This window comes from Cottoperca gobio, chromosome 11, assembly GCF_900634415.1.
Source record: "Cottoperca gobio chromosome 11, fCotGob3.1, whole genome shotgun sequence".
NCBI classification, from domain to species: Eukaryota; Metazoa; Chordata; class Actinopteri; order Perciformes; family Bovichtidae; genus Cottoperca; species Cottoperca gobio.
In genome coordinates this window covers 17,705,241-17,726,811 of record NC_041365.1, presented here as the reverse complement: position 1 = coordinate 17,726,811, position 21,571 = coordinate 17,705,241, and the positions used below count along the sequence as shown (strand labels likewise).

Here is a 21,571-nt window from a genome sequence, read left to right as displayed (position 1 = left end):
ATCAAACTTAATTAATGATCATTTGTATAATTAGAACAAGCAAGGTCTTGATTTATTTCCCTCAAACTAACACACTTTCATAGACTGCTGAGAAAAGGAAACAAGGATTTATCCTCGTCAGTTGGTCCATCTTTGTTTAGCAGAGTGGTGTGAGTAAAACTGTCAAAGAAGGACTTTTCACTATGTGTGTGACAGACAGGCTCGTGGCCCTCAGACCGGACAGGAAGAGGTTAATCCTGCTGACAGACTCCATCACTGCCGTCTCTGTTTGTCTCACAGACCTGGTTAAGCCTGACTGACGTGACTTCCTGCCTCCTGGATATTTACAGAGTGTACATTTGTGCAGCAGCTTTCGTCAGAAAGGTGATGGGGAAAAAAACAAGGTCTTCCCTGTTACAGGTGTAAACCCAGACTGGGATTCACAGACTGACAGACTCACCGGTGGTCCAAGTTCTCCATGTTTTCCTGGAGGGCCTGTGTTACCCGGGGCCCCTGGGGCTCCTGGCGTCCCCTGGAGAGACACAGACAGATATGAGGAGGAAGATCAGAGCTGACTTTATTTGCCAAGTATGTTGGTTCATATGAGGAACTTCAGTTTGGTCAGAAGAAGTATACAAAAAAACCCATAGAAGTAAGACAACAAAGTTAAACAAAAATAAGACAACACAAGCATACAGTGGAAAATATACACATATATACCCATACATACATATAAATATATATGTATACTTATAAGTAGTAACATCATCATGAACATTTCTCAGTTCAGTCAGACCTGTTCTTTACTTATTGTTATCTTTTAATTAGGGTCTTTACTGTAGATAGAGTGCACTGTTTACAGTTTTACCAAAACATTTCCAGGTAGTGTTTCCAGTTTTTTTTTCCATATCAGCCTCTTCAGGTCTAAATCAATAAAAAAAACAGCAAAGCATTTAATTTGACGCATGCATCCATATTTGCGTATAACAACTAGCATTCACTACTTATTCTGCAATTCACACAGGAGTGGATGTAAACTGCTATATTAGTGACCAAAGTAGGATCAGTTACTGTATTTCTGTTACTGTATTTCAATCAGTGAGTTTAATGAAACACTTTTGGGTGCTGGATTCTCCACCGGCCTGTTACGACTGAGTTAGAGAGCAGCAGATTGGAAAGCAAAACATAGGTAGCTTTGAGGTGATTTACAGCATTTTGGTCCAGTACGATGTTAAAAAAGACAAGAATACAGCGTCCAGTCTGCAATATCTCTTCTTTGTCTACTGTTACCAACTTGAAGCATCTTCAGCTGTTATTATCACTGCATTCAAAATCAAGTCTTCCCAAAAATACATAATTATCTCCCACAGTCACAGTTCCAATCAAAATCGCCCGTTTGGTGTCAAGGAGAATTTAAGAGGCACCTGTATCCCAATCAGCTGCCAAAGCCGCGCAACAGATAAACATTGACAAAAAAGTCAACATTTAATAATCACTTACAATAGTTCCTGAAGAACCTTGTCTGCCCAGTGGGCCGTCTTTGCCTGGCAGTCCCTGTGGAGGAGAAGAAGATGTTTGTGTGCATTAAGTATTCAGGAAGGTGCACCTTCTGGTATTTTCATTGCTCAACTCACTCTTATCTGACATCATTGTGAGTAAATTATTATGTAAATACATTTTGGTATATATATTTGATGATTTATATTTATTTGTTAGCAATTGCAGAAATCTGATTATTGTTAATAGTATTAGTTCAGACAGTAGAAGTGCAGCAGTGGTTAACTAGGGTAGCAGCAGGAAAAGCACTGCTGTGTCTCAATTCCGATACTTCTGTTAGTACACTTCCATTTAGTACACTGTGTACTTACTTGCGTAGTGTTAGCTAACAAGCTAGCAGCACTATCGTTTGCGGTACCAAATCATTACAGACTGCTAAATAAACCTGAGGAACACACTGATGGCTTTTATCCGACAACAGTATAGTGATACTTAACTTACATTTGTATAGTACTAGCATTGTGTGTGATTCCACTTGTCATTTATTAAGTGTCTCACAGGTGATCTCACTCAGTAAACAAAGACCGACAATTACCAGTACAGTATTTGCATCATTAGTAGCAGGAATAATACGTTTGTAAGAATAACCGTAGAGGTGGGAGTTGTTTTAGTAACAGAACTGACTGTTACCATGTATGTTAGTATAAGTAATTGTAGTATGAACATTGCTGTAGTAGTTTATGAGGGGACTCACTCTGGTCCCTGCAGGTCCATCTCTGCCTGTAGCTCCAGCTCTACCAGCACCTCCCTGTAACACCAAGAGGAGAGCAGAGGTCACTGCAGGTCACATTCACACTAGTTTAAATCTACACACTTAACAAATACATCAATATTTTTAAAATCTTGACTCATGGGACGGAGCAGAAACACTCTCAAAATGTCTGATGTGAAATGACAATGACTACAAGATATATTATTATTATTTTTATTATATGTGATATGCACTTTAGATTTTCAACGCACGATCATCATGAAATAATTATTGTGTATTGCTATATTTTTCCATATTTTCATATCTATTTCTTATCGAGTGTTTCACTTCAATTCACTTCTAATATTTGCAATGTTCGAATTAAGTTATGAAACAATATTTAAAAAGTAAACTTGTTGTTATGCAGGCACATCCCCCATCTCAGGGTTGCATAACACATGGAGAAATACAACTCAACACAAAGTCAGGGGAAGGAAGTAGATTTGAAATGCAGAAATACATAACGTAGTTTACTGTAGATCAGATTTTACTTGCAGTGGATGGCTCCTTTCTAGCAACAGGCCTGAACAGAACAGCACACTGCCCAATGTAATGTCACTAACAATGTTAATTCAATTGTATCTTTGACTAAAACAGTATTTCACAGCTCGCCATCAAACCAAACAAGGTGAAAATCTACATTATACTGTATATAAGTATATATTTGTTTGATAACAAATAAACAATAAGTCTAGCACAAAATGCGACCAAACATGAACTTCTGTTAGCAATTTATTTTTACCTGTGCTCCTTGTTGTCCAGCTTCACCTTTCTGTCCACTCTCTCCGGGAGCACCCTGCAGATACAAATTATTGTTCTTTCTAATTGTATGTATATCGTTAATATTACATGGAATATACAAAACGATATAGTTGCAATGGTGTAATAAATACTTTTTTTTCTTACAATATAAATTGCACCTGTATAAGACAACTGTAAAAGTAAATATTGTATTCTATAAAACATTATTTTTCAACTCATTTTTCAAAATAAATAGATAAATAAATGGAGAAAGTTAAAGTATCTTTTAGAGTGAGACTAGTATCAGATTTATACAGCCGATGATGTGGAGCTCAGTTCAATAGTGAGACTGAGAACTGTATGTTTGTCTTACTGGGCCGCCTATGATGGATCGTCCACTTGGTCCTTGTGGTCCTTGGGGTCCCTGAGGTCCCGGTACACCTGTATCACCTACTGGACCAGTCGGCCCCTAGGGAGGGAGGGGAAGAGGGAGAGACAGAGAGAGAGAGAGACTGTCATGTTGGATGTTGGAACATGTGGATGGAACACTCTCCCAGACTACAAGTTGGTCCTGGACCAATCATAGCTTGCCTGTCTTTCATGACCTATAGGAAGTGCACGTAACACTTTGTGGAGATTGGTCATATTCAGCGAGAACAGGCAAAAATATAGTCTTTTTGTTGAAGCATTGGTTGTCATTCACTATGATACACTACATGGCAGTGGTATTCACTATTTTTTTTACGTGAGAGCCACATTGATAGGACAAAGTCAATAGGAGAGCCACTTTTACTGCAAAGTATGAAAAGCTACATCCAGTCATAAAAAGCATGTCTGCTTATTAATCTGTCATCCCACCCAGAACATACAATATGCAATGCAGCCAACCAATACATTCATTGAAAGCAGGATTAGCGTAATACTGGGATGATGTTGTCAAACTCTGCGAACAATATTTCTGCTGAAGCCAAAAATCAGTCTTTCACAATTTATGAGTGTGAGAAGGTTTTCTTTGCCCGAGCCAAAATCCATGCGATCTTAAAAGATGCCTCAGTTAATCGTTCAGCTGTATTAGTTGTCTTGTGTACGAGCCTTTGTTGTCCAGAAAGAAAAGAAGAAAGCTGCTCTATTTTTTTTTTAACTAATTTGACTAATTTACTAAGGTTGAATTTTGGATGCGTCGTTTGGAAATGCGGCTCCAAATGAGGTCTGTTTGCACATTAAGCACGAAGGGTTCGACTCGTGGAGAACAAATACAAATTCCTCTGTCCACTTGTCTTGAATTTTCCTTTGCTCGTCTTGTATGGTTCGTAGGCTACTTCTTTTTTTAACGGGAGCAGCTGTTGTCTGTCCACAAACCACATCTCCAGCATCTTCCTCTCGATTCCGCTGTGGTTTGATGCTCCAAAGACAAATCTTAATGTTCCTCGTTTGTCACGCTTTGTTTCTGTCCACCTGGTGTGCAACTATTTTAAAATAAGAAATCGATCCATTTTATTTCTGTAGAAACACACGCGAACTAGCATGAAATGGTGAAACGAGTCGACCAGAGCCAAGCTAACGCAGGTATGAAGTGCCAGGTTGGTCGTAGTATCCTCCAATTTAAATGTTCAAATTTAGCGATAGAAATAATTTTGTCCATAATGTCCATATTCATAAGCATAAGCACTGCCTCTGGCGGTCAGTAAGGATGAAATAGAACCAAAGTTACGTATGTAACTACGGTTCTATGAATCCTGGATGACCGCCAGAGTTCTTAGTCACTCTTAATCTCGTGATTCCAAGAGAAGATTCTGTAGGACTGATCTTGTCGACTACACTGGATCTTATACATGACCGGGGTCATCCGAGGTCACACGTGACTTTGTTGATATCAATTTCCTGCTTATGCTTTTTTTTTTAACTCCATTTCAAGGGTGTAACATCTGATAGTATGAAATGAAGACAGTAAATAACAGGAAACAGAAGTGATGATAAGAGAATATGTCACATTGGTTATGGTGCTTCAGGATGTCAAGGTAAAAAGCAGAACATTTTAAAACCATTTGTCTCCTCATGTTGGTTCTTTTGACATTTTTCTCCTAAATATTTGCATGTTCAGTGCAATCCATTATTTTGTGTTTGTGCTGTGGTTACACAGCTAGGGGGTTAAAACACTGTTTTTTATTCTACACTTTGTAGTCTATTCTATCAAACTACAGCAGCAACACTGATATTTGATCGCCCAATGAGTTAAGACGTTTTTACCATTTTCCTGCTACTACTTCCTTAATAGTTTTGTTGAACAGAGAGGTAAAGGCAGAACACAGAGACTTTTCAGTTGCCTTTACGCCTTAAAATGTCTTCCGACGTTTATGAAGACCCAAATTTGATTATGAATGTGAAACTCAGCAAAGGAGCCAGAGAGAACCGTGGACAGAGAGTGGAGAGACTTGTCGACATCTACGAGAGTGTGGACACAGACCATCGTGTTTCAACACAGGATAGAGGTACGGAGGAATTAAATACTTTGCAAATGATCGTGGTAATATTAATAAAATTATAAAATTATTCATTATAAGAATATCTGCTCCCAAGCCTGTATAAGATGTATTTGTAGTTTGCCTTACAACTGACATATATTTGACACTTTTTACACAGTGATATGTAAATTTTACCACCTTCACACTTGAGCATTAATATATTACATATATTTATATTTTTTTGTATTTTTGATTTTTTTAATCCAATTCTTACTCTTATTATAATAATAATTATAATAATAATAATGTATTCTATATTAGCTTTTTAGCACAGTGTGCATTTCACTGCACACATTAAAGGAATGTGTGACGAAGAATACCTTTGAAAAATTGAAATCTTTTCCCTGTAACATTAGCGTGATGTGTTTTTGTGGGTAGGCTCACATGTATGCTCTCGCACTGTGGCCTAAATGTATCCGACTGTACTGTGACCGCTCTGGCCACCACCAAAAACATACTTGCTGTTTGTGAAGCTGTCCAGTCTTGTGGTTTCATATATATATATATTTTTTTATTGTGCACCTTGTTCTATATTGCTTTAGTGTAAATAATTACTAATTGCCCACATTATTAGTTATCTATCAGAGCCTTTGCAGTCAGCCTCCTGTACGGTGGAATGACCTGCCTGAGTCTGGTCTTTTAAATCACTGCTTTTTGGTTATTTTATATATGTTTAATTTAATTTTGATTGTTTTACTGTGTGTGTGTTAACTTGTTTGCCTTTAGTTCATTTCCTTTTCTTTGTGTTTTAAATGCGTCATTTTTATTGGAAAGCCCTTTGTTTTAAAGGTGCGATATAAATAAAGTTTATTATCATTGTTATAATGGAACATGCTTAATCTAAATTTCTTCTCTGTGTACTTTGCCTCTACAGGAGCACACAGTCAAAATCAACTTCTACCTGTCCAAAGATCCACTTTCAGAGCTGCTGCACTGGTTCTAGGTCTACTGTGTTTCCTGCTGGTAGTTGGAATCATTGTACTAACCAAACTCTGTGAGGACCTCGACTTTATTTTAACGTCATATCTTGTATCACAAAACATTTTTTCAATTAGTTTGATTTTACATCACTGCCCTTTCTCTTTTTTGTTGTGGTGTTCACCAGATATTTCTATCACTTTGGAAAAAGACCAGCTGCAGACCAGAATTAACAACCTGAACAGTACCTGCCAGGAGACAAAAACACACAAACTGGAGAACATTACAAGTGAGAAATGTTTAAAAAGGAACAGGTCTTATAAGGATTACATATGTGTATTATATAATTTGAAATCTGTCACTATAACACAGGATGGAAGAAATGTAAATGCAGTTGTTACTACAAATCTACTGAGATGAAAAACTGGACGGAGAGCAGGAGAGACTGTCAGGAGAGAGGAGCAGATCTGGTGGTAATAAGAAACAAAGACGTCCAGGTGAGTGTCTGTTGACCGGTTTGTGCTTCACTGTAAGTCTGTGCATGCATAGTATGTTATTTGCATGGCATAGGCTTTTGTACAATGTGTACGTTAAGGGGGCATGATGTGATCAGGCATTATCAAGCCTGACGATGGCGGCTTTAACCACATGTGCTTTACCTGCTTTTTCCTATCAATGTTGTCATGTATGAAAATGAACATTTTAAGCAGACTACTTGATTATTATAAACAAATAATTGAAACAACATTTATATAGGAATGATTCTGTCCGAAGCTTTTTGATCCATATAATCATACTTTGACTTCAATACATTTCAGGTTAAAATTTTGCAAATCTTTTTACTCCAAAACAATTGTCTGATGCTACTATCTAGATTGTGGATTATGATTTGACAAACAAAACATGTATGAGAATAAAAAATTATGCTTTTGTATAAAACTATACAAATAATTATTGTTATTCTTTTGATACTTGAATATATTTTATTCCTAACACTTTGAGTGTGGATATTCATTAGATACGTTTAAATGATTCTCCTTTGTATTACATACTGTTTCAGTAGTTGCTTAAGGCCCTGTCACACATATCCATATGGCGGAAACGTATACGAAAAATAGCTCACATTTTGTCGGAGTCCAAATACGTCCAACTTTTCATCGGATCAGGAAAAGTGAACATATACAGATACGCATGTCTAACCTATTGATAGCGTATCACTTACTTATACAAAATGTATCAGACGAATGCCCAACGAATGCATAACGTATACAAAAACATGGCGTATACAAAATATCGGCAACTACGCTGGTTTACGTAGATATAAGGTAAGGTATAAGTAGTATTCGTTAAGAGCTCGCTGTGTTACGCTGGGGTGCGTTGTTGAACGCTGAGGCCGTGAAAATGTTTTGAGTGTGTTAAAATTTTTCGGACGTACCCGACGTGTGCTTCATAAGTTATGCAGCAGTTACACATAAGTTACATTACGTTAGACATACGTGAATACGGCGTATCGTCTGCGTCCTTCGAATGATCAATTTACCCTTAATTTATATCAAAGTATTGCCGATATTTCGTATGCGCCGGCATACGTTTCTGTCATACGGATATGTGTCACAGGGCCTTAATGTGTAAAATCACTCAAGCTGTTCACCAATATTTTTTACAGTCAATTTTAAATTATGATTGCCAAATGCACTTTTATGTGCATGCTCTATATATGCTGGTCACTATATATATATTGTTATTTTATGTGTTTACTGTCTGTCTTTTGTCTCGCTGGTTTTTTGATCATCCCATGGACTGCAAATGAGAATGAGCTATTTGGCTAAATCTGGCAAATTTACATTAGAGCAATGACACCTAATGTTTGTTGTCGCTGAATTATTTCCATCAGAGATTATCAAAAAATGAAACATGTATTTACTACCACAGAGATTCTAGTGTATTAACAGAAGACTAATTTTTCTAATTTTCATTGGCAAAAATGTTCAGGATTTTATCAGTGAACTGAATAAACCTGATGCTTCCTGGATCGGTCTGCAGGCGGTGAAGAGACCAGATTGGACATGGGAATGGGAATGGGTGGACGAATCAAGACTAGATTATATGTGAGAACATTTAGATTTAAATGTTTTATTGTTTAAAGCAGGGTCATTGTTTAAAGCAGGGGTCCCCAAACTTTTTCCTGTGAGGGCCACATAACTTTTCCCTTCTCTGATGGGGGCCGGGGTCAGTTTGTAACAGAAAAAGTGTGACGATCGCAGGGGTGCCTAAACGTAAACATTTATTGTTTTCCAGAAAGCCACACATAACCAAATATTAATAACCCTTTCTGGGATCTTCACAGAAAAGAAAGTCAGGAAATAAATAATACTATTTGTGAAATAAATAATAACCAAATAACCCTCTCTGGGTTCTTCACAGAAAACATAAAGTTTCACTTGTTCCAAAAGCAGCGCAAGTTTCACCTCAAATGCTTTTATGTGAGAATACATGTCGCAAATGAGTTCCCCCTGGCCTTGTAGCTGCAAGTTAAGGCTGTTCAGCATTTCTGTCACGTCTGTTAAAAATGCGAGGTGCCATTTCCATTCTTTGAATACCGCCACCGCCTCTTGACAGATGAGACAAACAGCCTTTTCTTTGCATTGAACAAAAAAAGAATCGTTTGACCACTGCAGGTTAATTACCCTGCATTCTGAATCAATGTTTCTCTTACCTAACCTTTTCGCCATTATTCCGTGCTATTTGACAGGGGCTAGTCTAGGATTCTCGAGGCCAGACTGAAAAAACAATCATAATGCGTCTCTGGTATTGTTCAGGGGGCCGGGTCCAAATGTGGAGGTGGGCCGTATCCGGCCCGCGGGCCTTAGTTTGGGGACCACTGGTTTAAAGCTAATTAAAAACAAGAAAGTTCCATAAATGATACCTAATATCTTTTCAAGGTGATAATAATGATGATAATATTTTTTAATCATTGCTGTTGGGCTGAAAATAGAGATTATTTTTTTATCTGTACTCTATGTACACAATATGAGTCTAAAAAACTGAATTTGAAATCATTTCTGCCACCACATTCTAAACTTGAATTTTGGCTAAAATGTTAAGGCACAAAGAGTAGGATGAGTAACTCTTCTTCTCTGGTGTATATACCAGTTCAAAGACATTTAGAAACTAAATATGAAGCTTTGTGTCAGTACTGAATTCATTTTATGAACTGTTTCCAAGCACAAGAACCACATCTTTAATAAAAAATCTCTTATGTTTTGTGGCTTTTACCCGTAACAATATAGTTCTTGTTCTACAGGTCCTGGAAGCAAGCCCAGAAAATAGTCCCTGTGCACGAGGCGAGGTCCACAGCATATATTCTGGAAGGAACATGGACACAAACCAACATTGGATCCAAACGATGGATCTGTGAGAAACAGATCAACTATGAATAGAAACGGTCTAATATTTGTTGCCATGTGACTATGATGTCATGGCTTTGAATCTTATTGCATGTCAGTTCTTGCTGCCGTTGCTTAAAAAATGACATAATAAAGGCAAACATGAGAACATGAACCGTACTGCATCACTCAGCAGGGAAAAATACAAAAAGACCAAAATATTCTTTACATTTTTACATTCTTTATATTTAAAACAAATGTATATAAGAAGAAACATGCATACTGACGTTCCTGTTACCCTCAGAGCCTTAAAAGTAGTGAAGCTAAAATTGTACAGTTTGTCCTGATGTTCAAAATGAAAAAAGGTTCAACCACTGTAGTGCATGGAAGTGCTTTGAGAATTTCATGGCAACCTGCCAATTGTAATTTAGTCGTTTGCACCACTTGTAAGATGTGGTGGCAGTAACGCAAACATCAGGGTGTCACCACAATCATTTCCAGTAGTAAAAGTATGTTATTGTCAGGGTTGGGAGGGTCACTTTAAAAATGTAATCCAATACAATGTTGTAAAATGTAGTCAGTAACATAATCCAAGACTTTCCATTACTTTTGAATTATCTCAAGATCAAATATGCAAATAAACAGGAGACAATAAATATAAACAAGGTGACTTTTATTTTAACCTAAGTACTGATGTTAATATTCTGCAGTCATATTTTAAGCAGTATTGGTGTTTGGAATGCGCTGCTTGTTTTTTTACCACCAGGTAGTGCCTGTGAGTTGGAGAAGAAGTATTCTTCCTCTATCGTTGTCGTTACCTGCTGTAGCAAGAAGATGAAGTTTTAGTGGCAGCACAAAAAAGCTTGTAGGCAGAGGGGGTGTAGTATTTAGGGGAATCTATTTGCAAAAAGGGAATATAATATTCATAACTATGTTTTCATTAGTGTATAATCAACTGAAACTAATAATTGTTGGGTTTTCGCTATCTTAGAATGAGCCCTTAATCACCACGAGTTTCCTATGTTGCCCCGCCATGTTTCTACAGTAGCTCAGAGTGGACAGAATCTTCAATTCGGTTTTGATTGTGTGAAGATTTTAAAGCAAAGAAAAAGTGAGTTTAAGACACTTAAGGTTAAGGTTGTAATTTATGTACGTTCAACTAGAGACAATGGTGGAAATGTGTTTTATTTTTTACCTCTTGAATCACAACTTGCTTCCTGACTCATTACTAAAGAGAGACTACTCCTGTTAAAGCTAATAGCAGACTGAAGAGCTGCTCTAATATCATGAATGAATATATTATATATAATGAACTATTATAAGAAAACGCTGCACCCCTGGCCCCTCCCACCCCGGGGTGCTGCTGCACCTACTGCTTCAAAAAGTTTAAAAGCAGGCCCGACTCAAACGGAAACAGACATTTAAGATTAGGATCGTTTAATTTCAAGATCTTTCACCTCTCAAGATGTCTACAGATATTCAAGCATCAAATTGAACTTTAAATGTGAGATATATCAGAAGAGGCCTGAGGACACTGTGAAACAAAGTCCTGCTGATCTTGGGTTCCATAAAGTCAGTAAGTAAACAATAACTAAATATGGTACAAGGAAGACTTAAGATGTTTGTACATGTTGGATTAAATCCTGAACCATGCATGTGTAGTTTAATTAACCACTTGTATATTATCAGTCTTAGTTAACGTAGGCAAATGTTTATAGACTGCTCTGTGCTGAGGACACTTTGAAACCATGAAATACAATTTATTGCAACTTAAAATAGTTCTTATTGAGCAGATGAGCGCAACTGAAGGATGAAATGATCCATCATTTAACAAAAACACTATGAGTATGTTTTACTGCACTTTGTCTCTGTAGGACCACTGTAGTGCACAGCTGGGAGGAAAGCGCAGACAGAGGCTGCACAAAGAGAGTTGGTGGTATTTTGGTAGAAACGTCTACTAGAGAGAATAGACGTCTCAAACCCACGTCTCTGGCATGAAGTCACTCTGCCAGTTTGTTCATTTTGTCAACAAGAGCAAATTACTTGGAGCAAATGTGCAGCAATGATGGAATAATGCTTAAAATGTAAATTCACTTTTTAAATTAAACACTTTCCTACCAGTAGATGCATTCAAACCAGCATTCAAACAGCACTGTTTAATGTGGTTGAAGCAGGATTGTCGGTAAAGCACTCTGCATTGATTAAATAAAGAGATTCATACAGTATCTGTTGTCCACAGCTGCTTTATACCTGAACATCCCTGCAGCCATCTGAAGGCAGGAGGAAATATATGTTGAGAGATCTTCAGCCTCTGATTTAAGAAGTGCTGTGTCAGAGCCGTAGTGCCATTACGCACAGCCATCCTTTAGGTTTACCATCATTATATCACATCTAAAGCACATCAGGGTGCTCCAGAATAACCACACACACATTGGACTGGTCGGTTATAACTGTGCCTTCTTAGCAACCTTTAAGTAGATTAAATTTTTTCGTGGACATTAATGTTGAAGCAAAGTGCAAAAATACTCTGGTAAGCCAAAGTGCAGGTTCATTGAAAATAAGTGCAAAACTTACTAAAACACAGCAAGTAACTGTACACTGCAATTACTTTAAATCTGTATGGTTTTACAGTGTTAATCAGTATTTTCTTTTGTTTCTGTTCCTACCAGATATTTTTATTACATTGGAAAAACAAAACTTGGAGACCGAAAGAGACCAACTGAATACCAGTCTTAACGAGGCACAAACCAGCAACATCCAGCTCATTACCAGTCTGAACGAGGCACAAACCAGAAACATCCAGCTCATTACCAGTCCGAACGAGGCACAAACCAGAAACATCCAGCTCATTACCAGTCTGAACGAGGCACAAACCAGAAACATCCAGCTCATTACCAGTCTGATCGAGGCACAAACCAGAAACATCCAGCTCATTACCACTCTGATCGAGGCACAAACCAGAAACATCCAGCTCATTACCACTCTGATCGAGGCACAAACCAGAAACATCCAGCTCATTACCACTCTGATCGAGGCACAAACCAGAAACATCCAGCTCATTACCAGTCGATACGAGGAACAAACCAGAAACATCCAGCTCATTACCAGTCTGAACGAGGCAACAAACCAGAAACCATCCAGCTCATTACCAGTCTGAATCGAGGCACAAACCAGAAACCATCCAGCTCATTACCAGTCTGATCGAGGAACAAACCAGAAACATCCAGCTCATTTAATACCAGTCTGAACGAGGCACAAACCAGAAACATCCAGATTAATACCAGTCTGATGGAGGCACAAACCAGAAACATCCCGCTCATTACCAGTCTGATCGAGGCACAAACCAGAAACATCCAGATTAATACCAGTCTGATGGAGGCACAAACCAGAAACATCCCGCTCATTACCAGTCTGATCGAGGCACAAACCAGAATCATCCAGATTAATACCAGTCTGAGCGAGGCACAAACCAGAATCATGCAGATTACTGAAGAGAGAGACTGGCTACAGACCATATATGAAAATAGATTTGATCCAAGCATGAGCGATTACGTACCAAGTTCTGTGTTTTGTTGACCTGCTTTCACATAAGAGATTTGGTCTGCGCTCACCGTGAGGTAGGGCAGCTATTATCTAATTGGTCGCGCTTTCAAAGGTCAGGAGCAATAAAGGTCAAAGGTGTAATCATCACAGCTTGGGTCAATTCCGAGCAGTACACCACACCAAGGGTATGCCTCTCAAAGTTTAGGCATTATATACACATTTCTAATGATCTTGTTTCATAATCTTTAATGGATTGTTAAAGGTTCTCCTTACGGAATTCAGAGCATATCTATATAGTTGAGAAATTGAGAAAAATGGAAACCCGTAAGATAACGGCTTTTAGGTACCTACCTTTTTTCTGGTTTGTTGAAGAATCAGAAATGTTGCACCTTATAAAATGTTATTATATTGTTTGGGTTGGAGTGTGTCTGTTTTTGTTGTATTTTCAGAAATGTGCCTTCTAAGATTTTATTACATTGTCTGTTTGGTTAAATTGTTTTATGGAAAAACATTTCTGTATTATGTTTATTTGAAATGTGTTTTAGATTTGTCAGTTTTTTTCTGTAGTTCAGTTTTAGAATATAATGTGTTTTCTTTTTTCTTATATATTTTCAGATGTGTTGTGTTTTCTGAAAGGATGCTGTTTTCTGTATTGTGTTGATGTACAGTATCATAAATACACATTTTCGCTTTAATCTCTGTTTTGTTTCTCATAATCTCTGCATAAATTGAATTAAAAAAATCTCATATGTGAAATATTAAGATTAATGACAAAATAAATTATTGTCCTTGTTTTGCTTGTTTGTGAGTGTGAGTTTAAAGAACTTAAGTGTGCGTGGGTGTGAGTGCTTAAAACTGGTCTGCCATATATATCGGGAAGTGGTACTTAGAAACATATTCTGACCAAGTCCCCAGGAAGTGCACCAGGCTTTGTAGCTGGCCTGGGATAGTACTGCTAAAAACTTACATTGATACTCCTTGGTAACTGTAGATAGCTAGCGATAGCTACCTGGGAAAACAATACGCAATGGTTGATGCACTTCCTCTGTACCATATATATCGAGCCTTCATTTTCCCATGAGATAGTACCCGGTGGCAGAGTAAAAGCGAGGTTTATAGGAAATAATCTAAACGCTGATAGTGTCATCATTCTGGAGCCATTACACTTATCACAACACAGCAACTTGAGGAAGTTTGACCCACAATGAGAAGCAACAAGGCCAGAGTGTAAAACATTTGTTTGGCAGCTACAGGAACGTTTTGAAAGCATCCATAAAGCAGACCGATTGAGTTCACTTCCTTTTGTGCCTGTACAGCAGTGGCTGTTCACACTGTTGCTCTTTCTCAGAACAAGCATCAAAAAACACTGTCTCTTGGTATTAGTTTTAAAACCAACACAACTTACCACCGGGCCTGGCTCTCCGCGATCACCTCTGGCTCCCCTGACTCCTGGCCCTCCCTGTTTGAAACACAAATAGCAGGAGATGATTAGAAGTACACACTTAACACATTCAAATTCAGTGAGCAACACCGACCAACAACCTGCAATACAAAAAATATGCCAAACTGAAAAGAGAAAAGAAAACTGTACCACATGAACTCATGTATTATTCAGCTGAACAGTCTGTGTTTTGGTACGTGGATAAGTCCCACTGTTGCTCTCTGCCTCTTTGCTGCTGAACAAATGTCTAATGTACTGTATACTAGAGGTCTTCACAGGTCCAAAAATGTGTGCTTTAGTATGATGCGATGAAATAGCAGCCACATACACCCTGATGGTAGCAGAAGACCAGCCACTGTCTAAGAGGGATTGCAGAAACTCAAGGATAGTAGGCACAGAGCAATGTACTGGGTCCCTGTTTCGATCCGTACACCAGCCAGAATACAGCTTCCACCTATTCTCGTACTGCTGACAAGTAGACAGTGCTCTAGCATTCAGAATAGTCATCTTGACAGGCTCAATGCACTTACTCAGCAGCGGTTCGGGCCCAGCGGCCAAACCCACAGGCGGCAGGGATCGGATGCCTAATCCGACCTTGCAGCTGTGTGCAGAGAACCATGTCCTGGTCAAAAGGGGGCCACCAGAAGAAGGCCGAATTTTGCCGCATCCTGCATGTCTGCCAGGGTTCGGCCGTCAGGTGGGAGATGGGAGAGAGCCCTAGTGTCCCTCCAGCATGCATGCAAGTCCCTCAGATATTCATCAGAAGGAGGAACAGAGAAGATGGGTGCCGGAGTGCAGGCGTTGATTCTGACTGCTGTACGTCTAGCTGCGGGCGAGCCAGCGCCATGCAAATGACAGCCCCCATAGAGCTGTTTTCTGTCTCCTCTAAGGAGCAATGAGATGAGGAACAGGAGCCAGGCCCGCTTCTGGAAGCACAGGAGTGCTCCTCCTTGTCGTACTCATTAGAGTGGCTGAAGCTGCCATCGAGACAATATCCTCCTCTGGAACTAAGTTAGCCCTGGTTGGATTGGGTGCAGCAGCACTCTCCGTACCAGCACCAGAATGGAGAGCCAGTTTGTCAGGCTTAGCCTTCTTCTTGGGCAGAGCACCCGTAGTCTCTGCGGCGTGACGCCTAGAACGGGTAGGTTGGGCTGGAGTCAACTGCTCAGACTAGGGGACGCCAGCTTCACTCATCTGCTCAACCTCAGCCAGCCTAGCAGCCCTCACTGCACGAGGCATGATGGTGCAATTCATGCACTGGTCCTCCTAGAGACCCTCCCTGAGATGCTCGAGGCCAAGGCAAGAGGGGCAAAGGTCATGGCCATCTTCTGGGTGAAGAGGAGCCATGCAGGTGTTACAGCCGGGAGAGCTAAACATGTTGACCACGCTTAGAAAAACTCACTCAGTTGCTGAGGGCTGCTAAGTCAGTCTTGAGCGAGAGCACTCCTTGTAGAGAACCAGGCCACAGAGCATTATATGTAGTGAGAAGAGTGTTCCCTTCACTGATGCAGTCTGTAGGTTAGCGTGAGGTAGAGCACTCTGCTAACTTGTAAAAGAACCAGGCCAGGGAGCAGTATATGCAGTGAGAGGGGAGGAGAGCGCTCTCCTCACTGGTGCAGTTTGTAGGTTTAGCGTGAGTGAGCTTCTTCTTAGCACTTCGCTAACTTGTAGGAAATACTGTACGTCCACAGTTTAAATGACGGCAAGCTACTGCTAGCGGTCCACCAGTTAGCTCCACTAACTGAAATGAACAAACAGCAGCAACAGTAATGTACATCATATCATTTTAACAGATCTACTAGGGTCAGCCAACACCGAGTGACACGCTCCAGTTTCCAAACATCAATTTTAGCTTGGCAAAGCTTAACGATCTCACAGCCGATGAACTTGACCGGAGTCCGCCGGTCTAAAACGGTGGCACACAGTTCCCTCTTGGAGAGGGACAGCCAGTCGCAGCCTGTTGTGGCAGCGAGTAACCCGCAGCCACGACCAACGCAGTCGTGAGGCTACGAGCGACGAACTTTGAGTAATAGTATATACTGTATTTCCTTATTTAGCTCAAGCTAATGCTCAGTGAGTTGAAATTAAGGACTGATCTTGTCGATTACACCGGAGCTTATAGGTCACACGTGACTTTTTTGATATAAATATTTGATCTGCGCATGCACGAGATGGAAGATATTCAGTGTTAAGCACTGCCTCTGGCGATCAGTAAGGAAGAAATAGAACCCAGACACGTCTATTATTTGAAAGTTGGGACCCGGACCCATGAAGAACTGGAAAATGTTGGACCCGTACTTGGCCCGGCCATGAGAGACAGACACCAATTTCACAGCTGATTGCTATTAACAAGTAATTGTTAATGTACAAGTTGTACAAACAAAACTTTGTGTCTTAGCTAATGTAAGTTAGCAGACTTCTCTCACGTGCCTGGCCTTGACGCATATAATCCATCTTTGCTAGGAGAGTTTGTAAACTACATCTAGGTTTTCTGTTATTCCTCTCTTGCTGGTTGAAACAGTACGGGTAATCCACTCGGTATTTCATCTTAACAGCTGTGCACTTTTGTTTCATCTAGCATAATAAAGATAACTTCCGACTGTTTGCCCTTTTGAACTTTAATAACCATTGATCGCAACCACAGCGTTGCTAATTTCATATAAAAAAAAAGAATGAGGCTTACTCATTATCTGCAATTTGTTCTAAATGTAGTAGCAGACTTCTTGAGTGTCTGATTGTAAGTGAGTATGTATGTGATGTATTGGTGTGGGGCTCACTGGTGGTCCAACAGCGCCAGGGGGCCCTTTGCTGTCCTGGGTGCAGGTGCAGGCTTTGGGCATGGCCGGGCAGTCTGCCTCCTTCCTCTGGATGAACACACAAAAAGATATGTCTGTATTTCAGGTCTCAGTGAAAGCATTTTATTTTTCAGATAAAATTGCTTCCTAATTTGATGAATTTCTTGTTGAAACAGGAAATATCTGTGAGTTTTCATTTCCACGTACTGATAGAAATTGTATATAGTATATAGTAAAGATACAATGTTCTCAGAAAGGAAATGATATTTTTTATTATTGTAAACATGTGTGTGCTACAGCATGTCCAAAACACCTAATTGACTTTAACTTTAACTTACTACAACACACATAAATCAAATTAAAATATTACAGTAATTAAGTATTATCCTTAATGGCATTGCCAGGTTAACGAAAAGCCTTTAAAAGTTGATAAACATAATGTAAAAATGCTTTAAAAAGACTCAGACTATATATTGTGCAACTGCAACTGAATTTCTGCTTGATATGACACAGTAAATGCCTTTCAACAGTTCTTTAACTGTTATATAATTCTGTGTACAGACCGAGGAGTGTACTGGAGCTAAGAGAAGTTTACAGAAAAATGAAATTTGACCTCACCAGACCAGGAAGTTCACAGCACTTGTCTCTGCTGGCCCACGAAGTGCTGCAGACGATGTCAAAGATCTGAAGCTGGAACTGCAGAGAAGGAAAACACATAACAACAAACTTCAATGCACAATCCACCCAAATATGTACACAAAACTGAACTTTTAACATCAAAAAGTGGTACAAAAGGAACAGGAAACGGTTCAGGAGAGATTCTGGGCCTGAAATCTCTTTCACCTTTTTATACTTGGAAATATTCCTAAAGGTTTCAGTAAAAGCAACACATACATTTTTGCTTGGCCACAAGTTAAAAAACAATTACAAAATGCTGGCTGCAGCGGAACCCTCCATCATGATCAACATTATCAACTCCATCCGCTCAATGAAGAACAAATCTTTTAGACTTTTTTGTCAGAACCTTTTTTATATGCATTATGCATGGGATCTGTGCTTTTCCTTTTGTTTCTTCTTTTCACTGATTGTGTCATAATGTCCCGGCCCTCACCTGTTCTATGTTCATAACAAATATCAAAAACAAAAAAGGGAAATGGTTTAGTCATCTAAATAATTTAAAAAGGGAAAGAGTTTGTATATTTCCTTTTTTGATAAAGCTTATAGTTAGGGCTGGCACCTCCCTGCTCTCCTCCTTCTCTTCCTCTCTCCTCCCCTCCTCTCCCTCTTTTCTTCTCCCTCTCTATCTGTATGCATTTATGTAAATGTATGTTGTACTATGTTGTTTATCCTGTACACACGACATATATTGCACGTCTGTCCGTCCTGGTTGCCCCTCCTCAGTTGCTCTTCCTGAGGTTTCTTCCATGTTTCCCCCTTTAATTATGGGGTTTCTTTTAGGAAGGTTCTCCTTGTGCGATGTGAGGGTCTAAGGACAGAGGGTGTCGTAACCTATACAGTCTGTAAAGCACACTGAGACAAATGTACAATTTGTAATATTGGGCTATACAAATACATTTGATTTGATTTAAAGTTTGTATGTATTTGTATAAACAGAAAATGATCTTATTTTGGTGTTGCTCCAGAATATGACACAATTCAGCGTATTATATTTGTAAAATTATTTGTAAAACTGTCCCCCGTCTCCAAACACCTAAACTCACTCATAACGGACTGAAAGTGCTGTAACTTCATGGTTGAGTAAAGCAAAACAATCAAGTTCACACTGTAAAGGCATTCAGAACTTCCTCTGTGGGACCCACAACGGCAGGAGGGAAAGTAGACATAGCAGGTCTAACACATATGATGGGAATCAACAGGGGGAATTTTAATCAAAATATGATGAGAATTTGAAGTGATGATCTGTGCAACTGCTACAAATCACTGCGTGTCCCGAGGAATTTTAGTGCTGTGCAAATAAGACTTTTAATCATAATCCTGTCTCTAATGCCGGAAAAAAGATTACCTCAGTTTTACAGCTTTTCTTTGATCCTATTTACAAAGGTCTGTGTTTTCAGTTTGTCTAATTAGGTGTGGTGAATTGTGATGTGCAAAATTAGACATATTATATTATTAGTCATGGTCAGGGCCTATGACTCATGGGGTTTAAAACACAGTGGGAGATTATAAAACTCATCTACATTATGAAAACATTGAAAGAACCAAAATAGAGTAGAAACACATTCAGCTGCTCCTGGAGGCCAATGTATGGAGCAAAAAACAGAATTTTTGATTTTTCCTGGTTGAAGAACGTTCTGTGAAGTTGCCTTACTAATGTACGTATAAAGTGTACAATCAATAACAAGAAAGGATTAGCAGCTGGGTTAAAGGCAGGCATCTCGCCTCATATCAGCAGTGTGTTTTCTTCTCTAGAACACACACACACCCTAGGGCTGCCCCGTTTTGAGGACTGTGACCGGCGGAGAAAATGAAAAAAATGACACTGGTGGAGATTGTTTGGCACATAAGTGTAATTCTTCAGTTCAGAGCAGAGTCCATGTCAAGGGTGTTCGCTTCAAAGGGAGATCAAACCAATCAGACACAAAGTCTGCCTCTCTGTGGTTTCTGAAGGAGAGCGGCTGGAAATTGATTTGTTTGCATTTATAAAGCTGTTCAAGGAAATGGCTCGGCTTTGATGGAAACAAAATTGAACATGGAAGAAACCACTGAGACAGCACAAGATCAAATACTGTTAGTTCTAGTACCTGCAGTCTCTAGTGTTGCAAAGAGGACGTCTGGTGGATTTTTTCCCAGAGATTATCAGTGTGATCAAGGTGAGGAGGGTGTTTTATCAGTTAAAGTTGCATGCTCAGCTGATGAAATCTTTACAAGCTGACCCATGATGATGCTGTTGATAGCATTCTTTTCTTCCAGGCAGTCATTGGTTTCCGTTTTATTCACTTTACAATGAAAATCTACCAGCAAGAGACTTGAATCTCGCTATTCATTCAGGGAATTAAAATAAAATAAGAAATACCAGGGGGTCGAATGCAGAGGGTAAACAAACATAGTGAAGGCATTTGGATGTTTCTCAGCAGGGTTCGTTTTCAAAGTAGGCCCTTCTCACATTCATATTAAAAAGAACATCAATAACTTGAGTATGTAGGATGTGCCATCCTCACCGGTGCAGAGTTGTCCTTGTTCCCTCTGGAGCGGACCATCCTGCCCAGAACTTCCAGTCCGTCGATGGTGATGTTTCCCGCTGCGTTGATGCTTTTCTCAGCTACCATGTTGCAGTCGATCACCACTTTGGCGCTAGTCTTGCTGACTGCAATGTGAAGCTGCGTGAGACAAAACATCCAACAAGTTCACTCACGCACTTCTTTAAAATAGTTTTTTTGAGTGCTGAACACCTGAAACAATTAATCAGTAATGTTCAAAGGTTGATGGACTAAGAGTTTGACACTTCAGTTTTACCATGTTTCAATCCAAATGAGCACACATGCTGAATGTAAATATTGTGTTTACTTTCCTCATTTGCCTGCTGCTAGTCACATGAAGATAGTAGTTTGGCTGTTCAGCCATTTTAGATATTTTACAACATATTATTAAACTCTGATCCTCCCTGTGGAGGACACTCTCATGTAAGCCTTTAGAGCAAACATACGGCCGATGACTTTGCACTTAAATGACTTCCTGAATTTGACATTGAACATTGTGCACTATAATGTCGGTCAGCAGCTTCAGAACAAAAGAGTTGGGTTTGATGGAACCCTATTGTTCAGGCACTGCCACAACTATAATGTGGGATAAACAAGGCAGGGGGATAAACTTAACCTTCTTCCTTCATAGTTCCCACTTTAGTTTGTATGCTAATTTCTAGATCTTTGTTTTGATCATAAAGTGAAATACTCTATTGTTCAGTTCCAGATGCCTGTGAC

General features: G+C 39.3%; 1 protein-coding gene across 1 annotated transcript in view; it reads right to left on the bottom strand.

The window, feature by feature from the left end:
* The window catches only part of col14a1b (collagen, type XIV, alpha 1b), a 143,485-nt gene that overhangs the window by 10,288 nt on the left and 111,626 nt on the right, over nt 1–21,571 (bottom strand). The window contains 9 exon segments of the mRNA XM_029442969.1: nt 440–511; nt 1,480–1,533; nt 2,231–2,284; nt 3,030–3,083; nt 3,402–3,497; nt 14,803–14,856; nt 17,616–17,702; nt 18,252–18,329; nt 20,813–20,971. Coding sequence (XP_029298829.1) covers nt 440–511; nt 1,480–1,533; nt 2,231–2,284; nt 3,030–3,083; nt 3,402–3,497; nt 14,803–14,856; nt 17,616–17,702; nt 18,252–18,329; nt 20,813–20,971 — 708 coding nt within the window.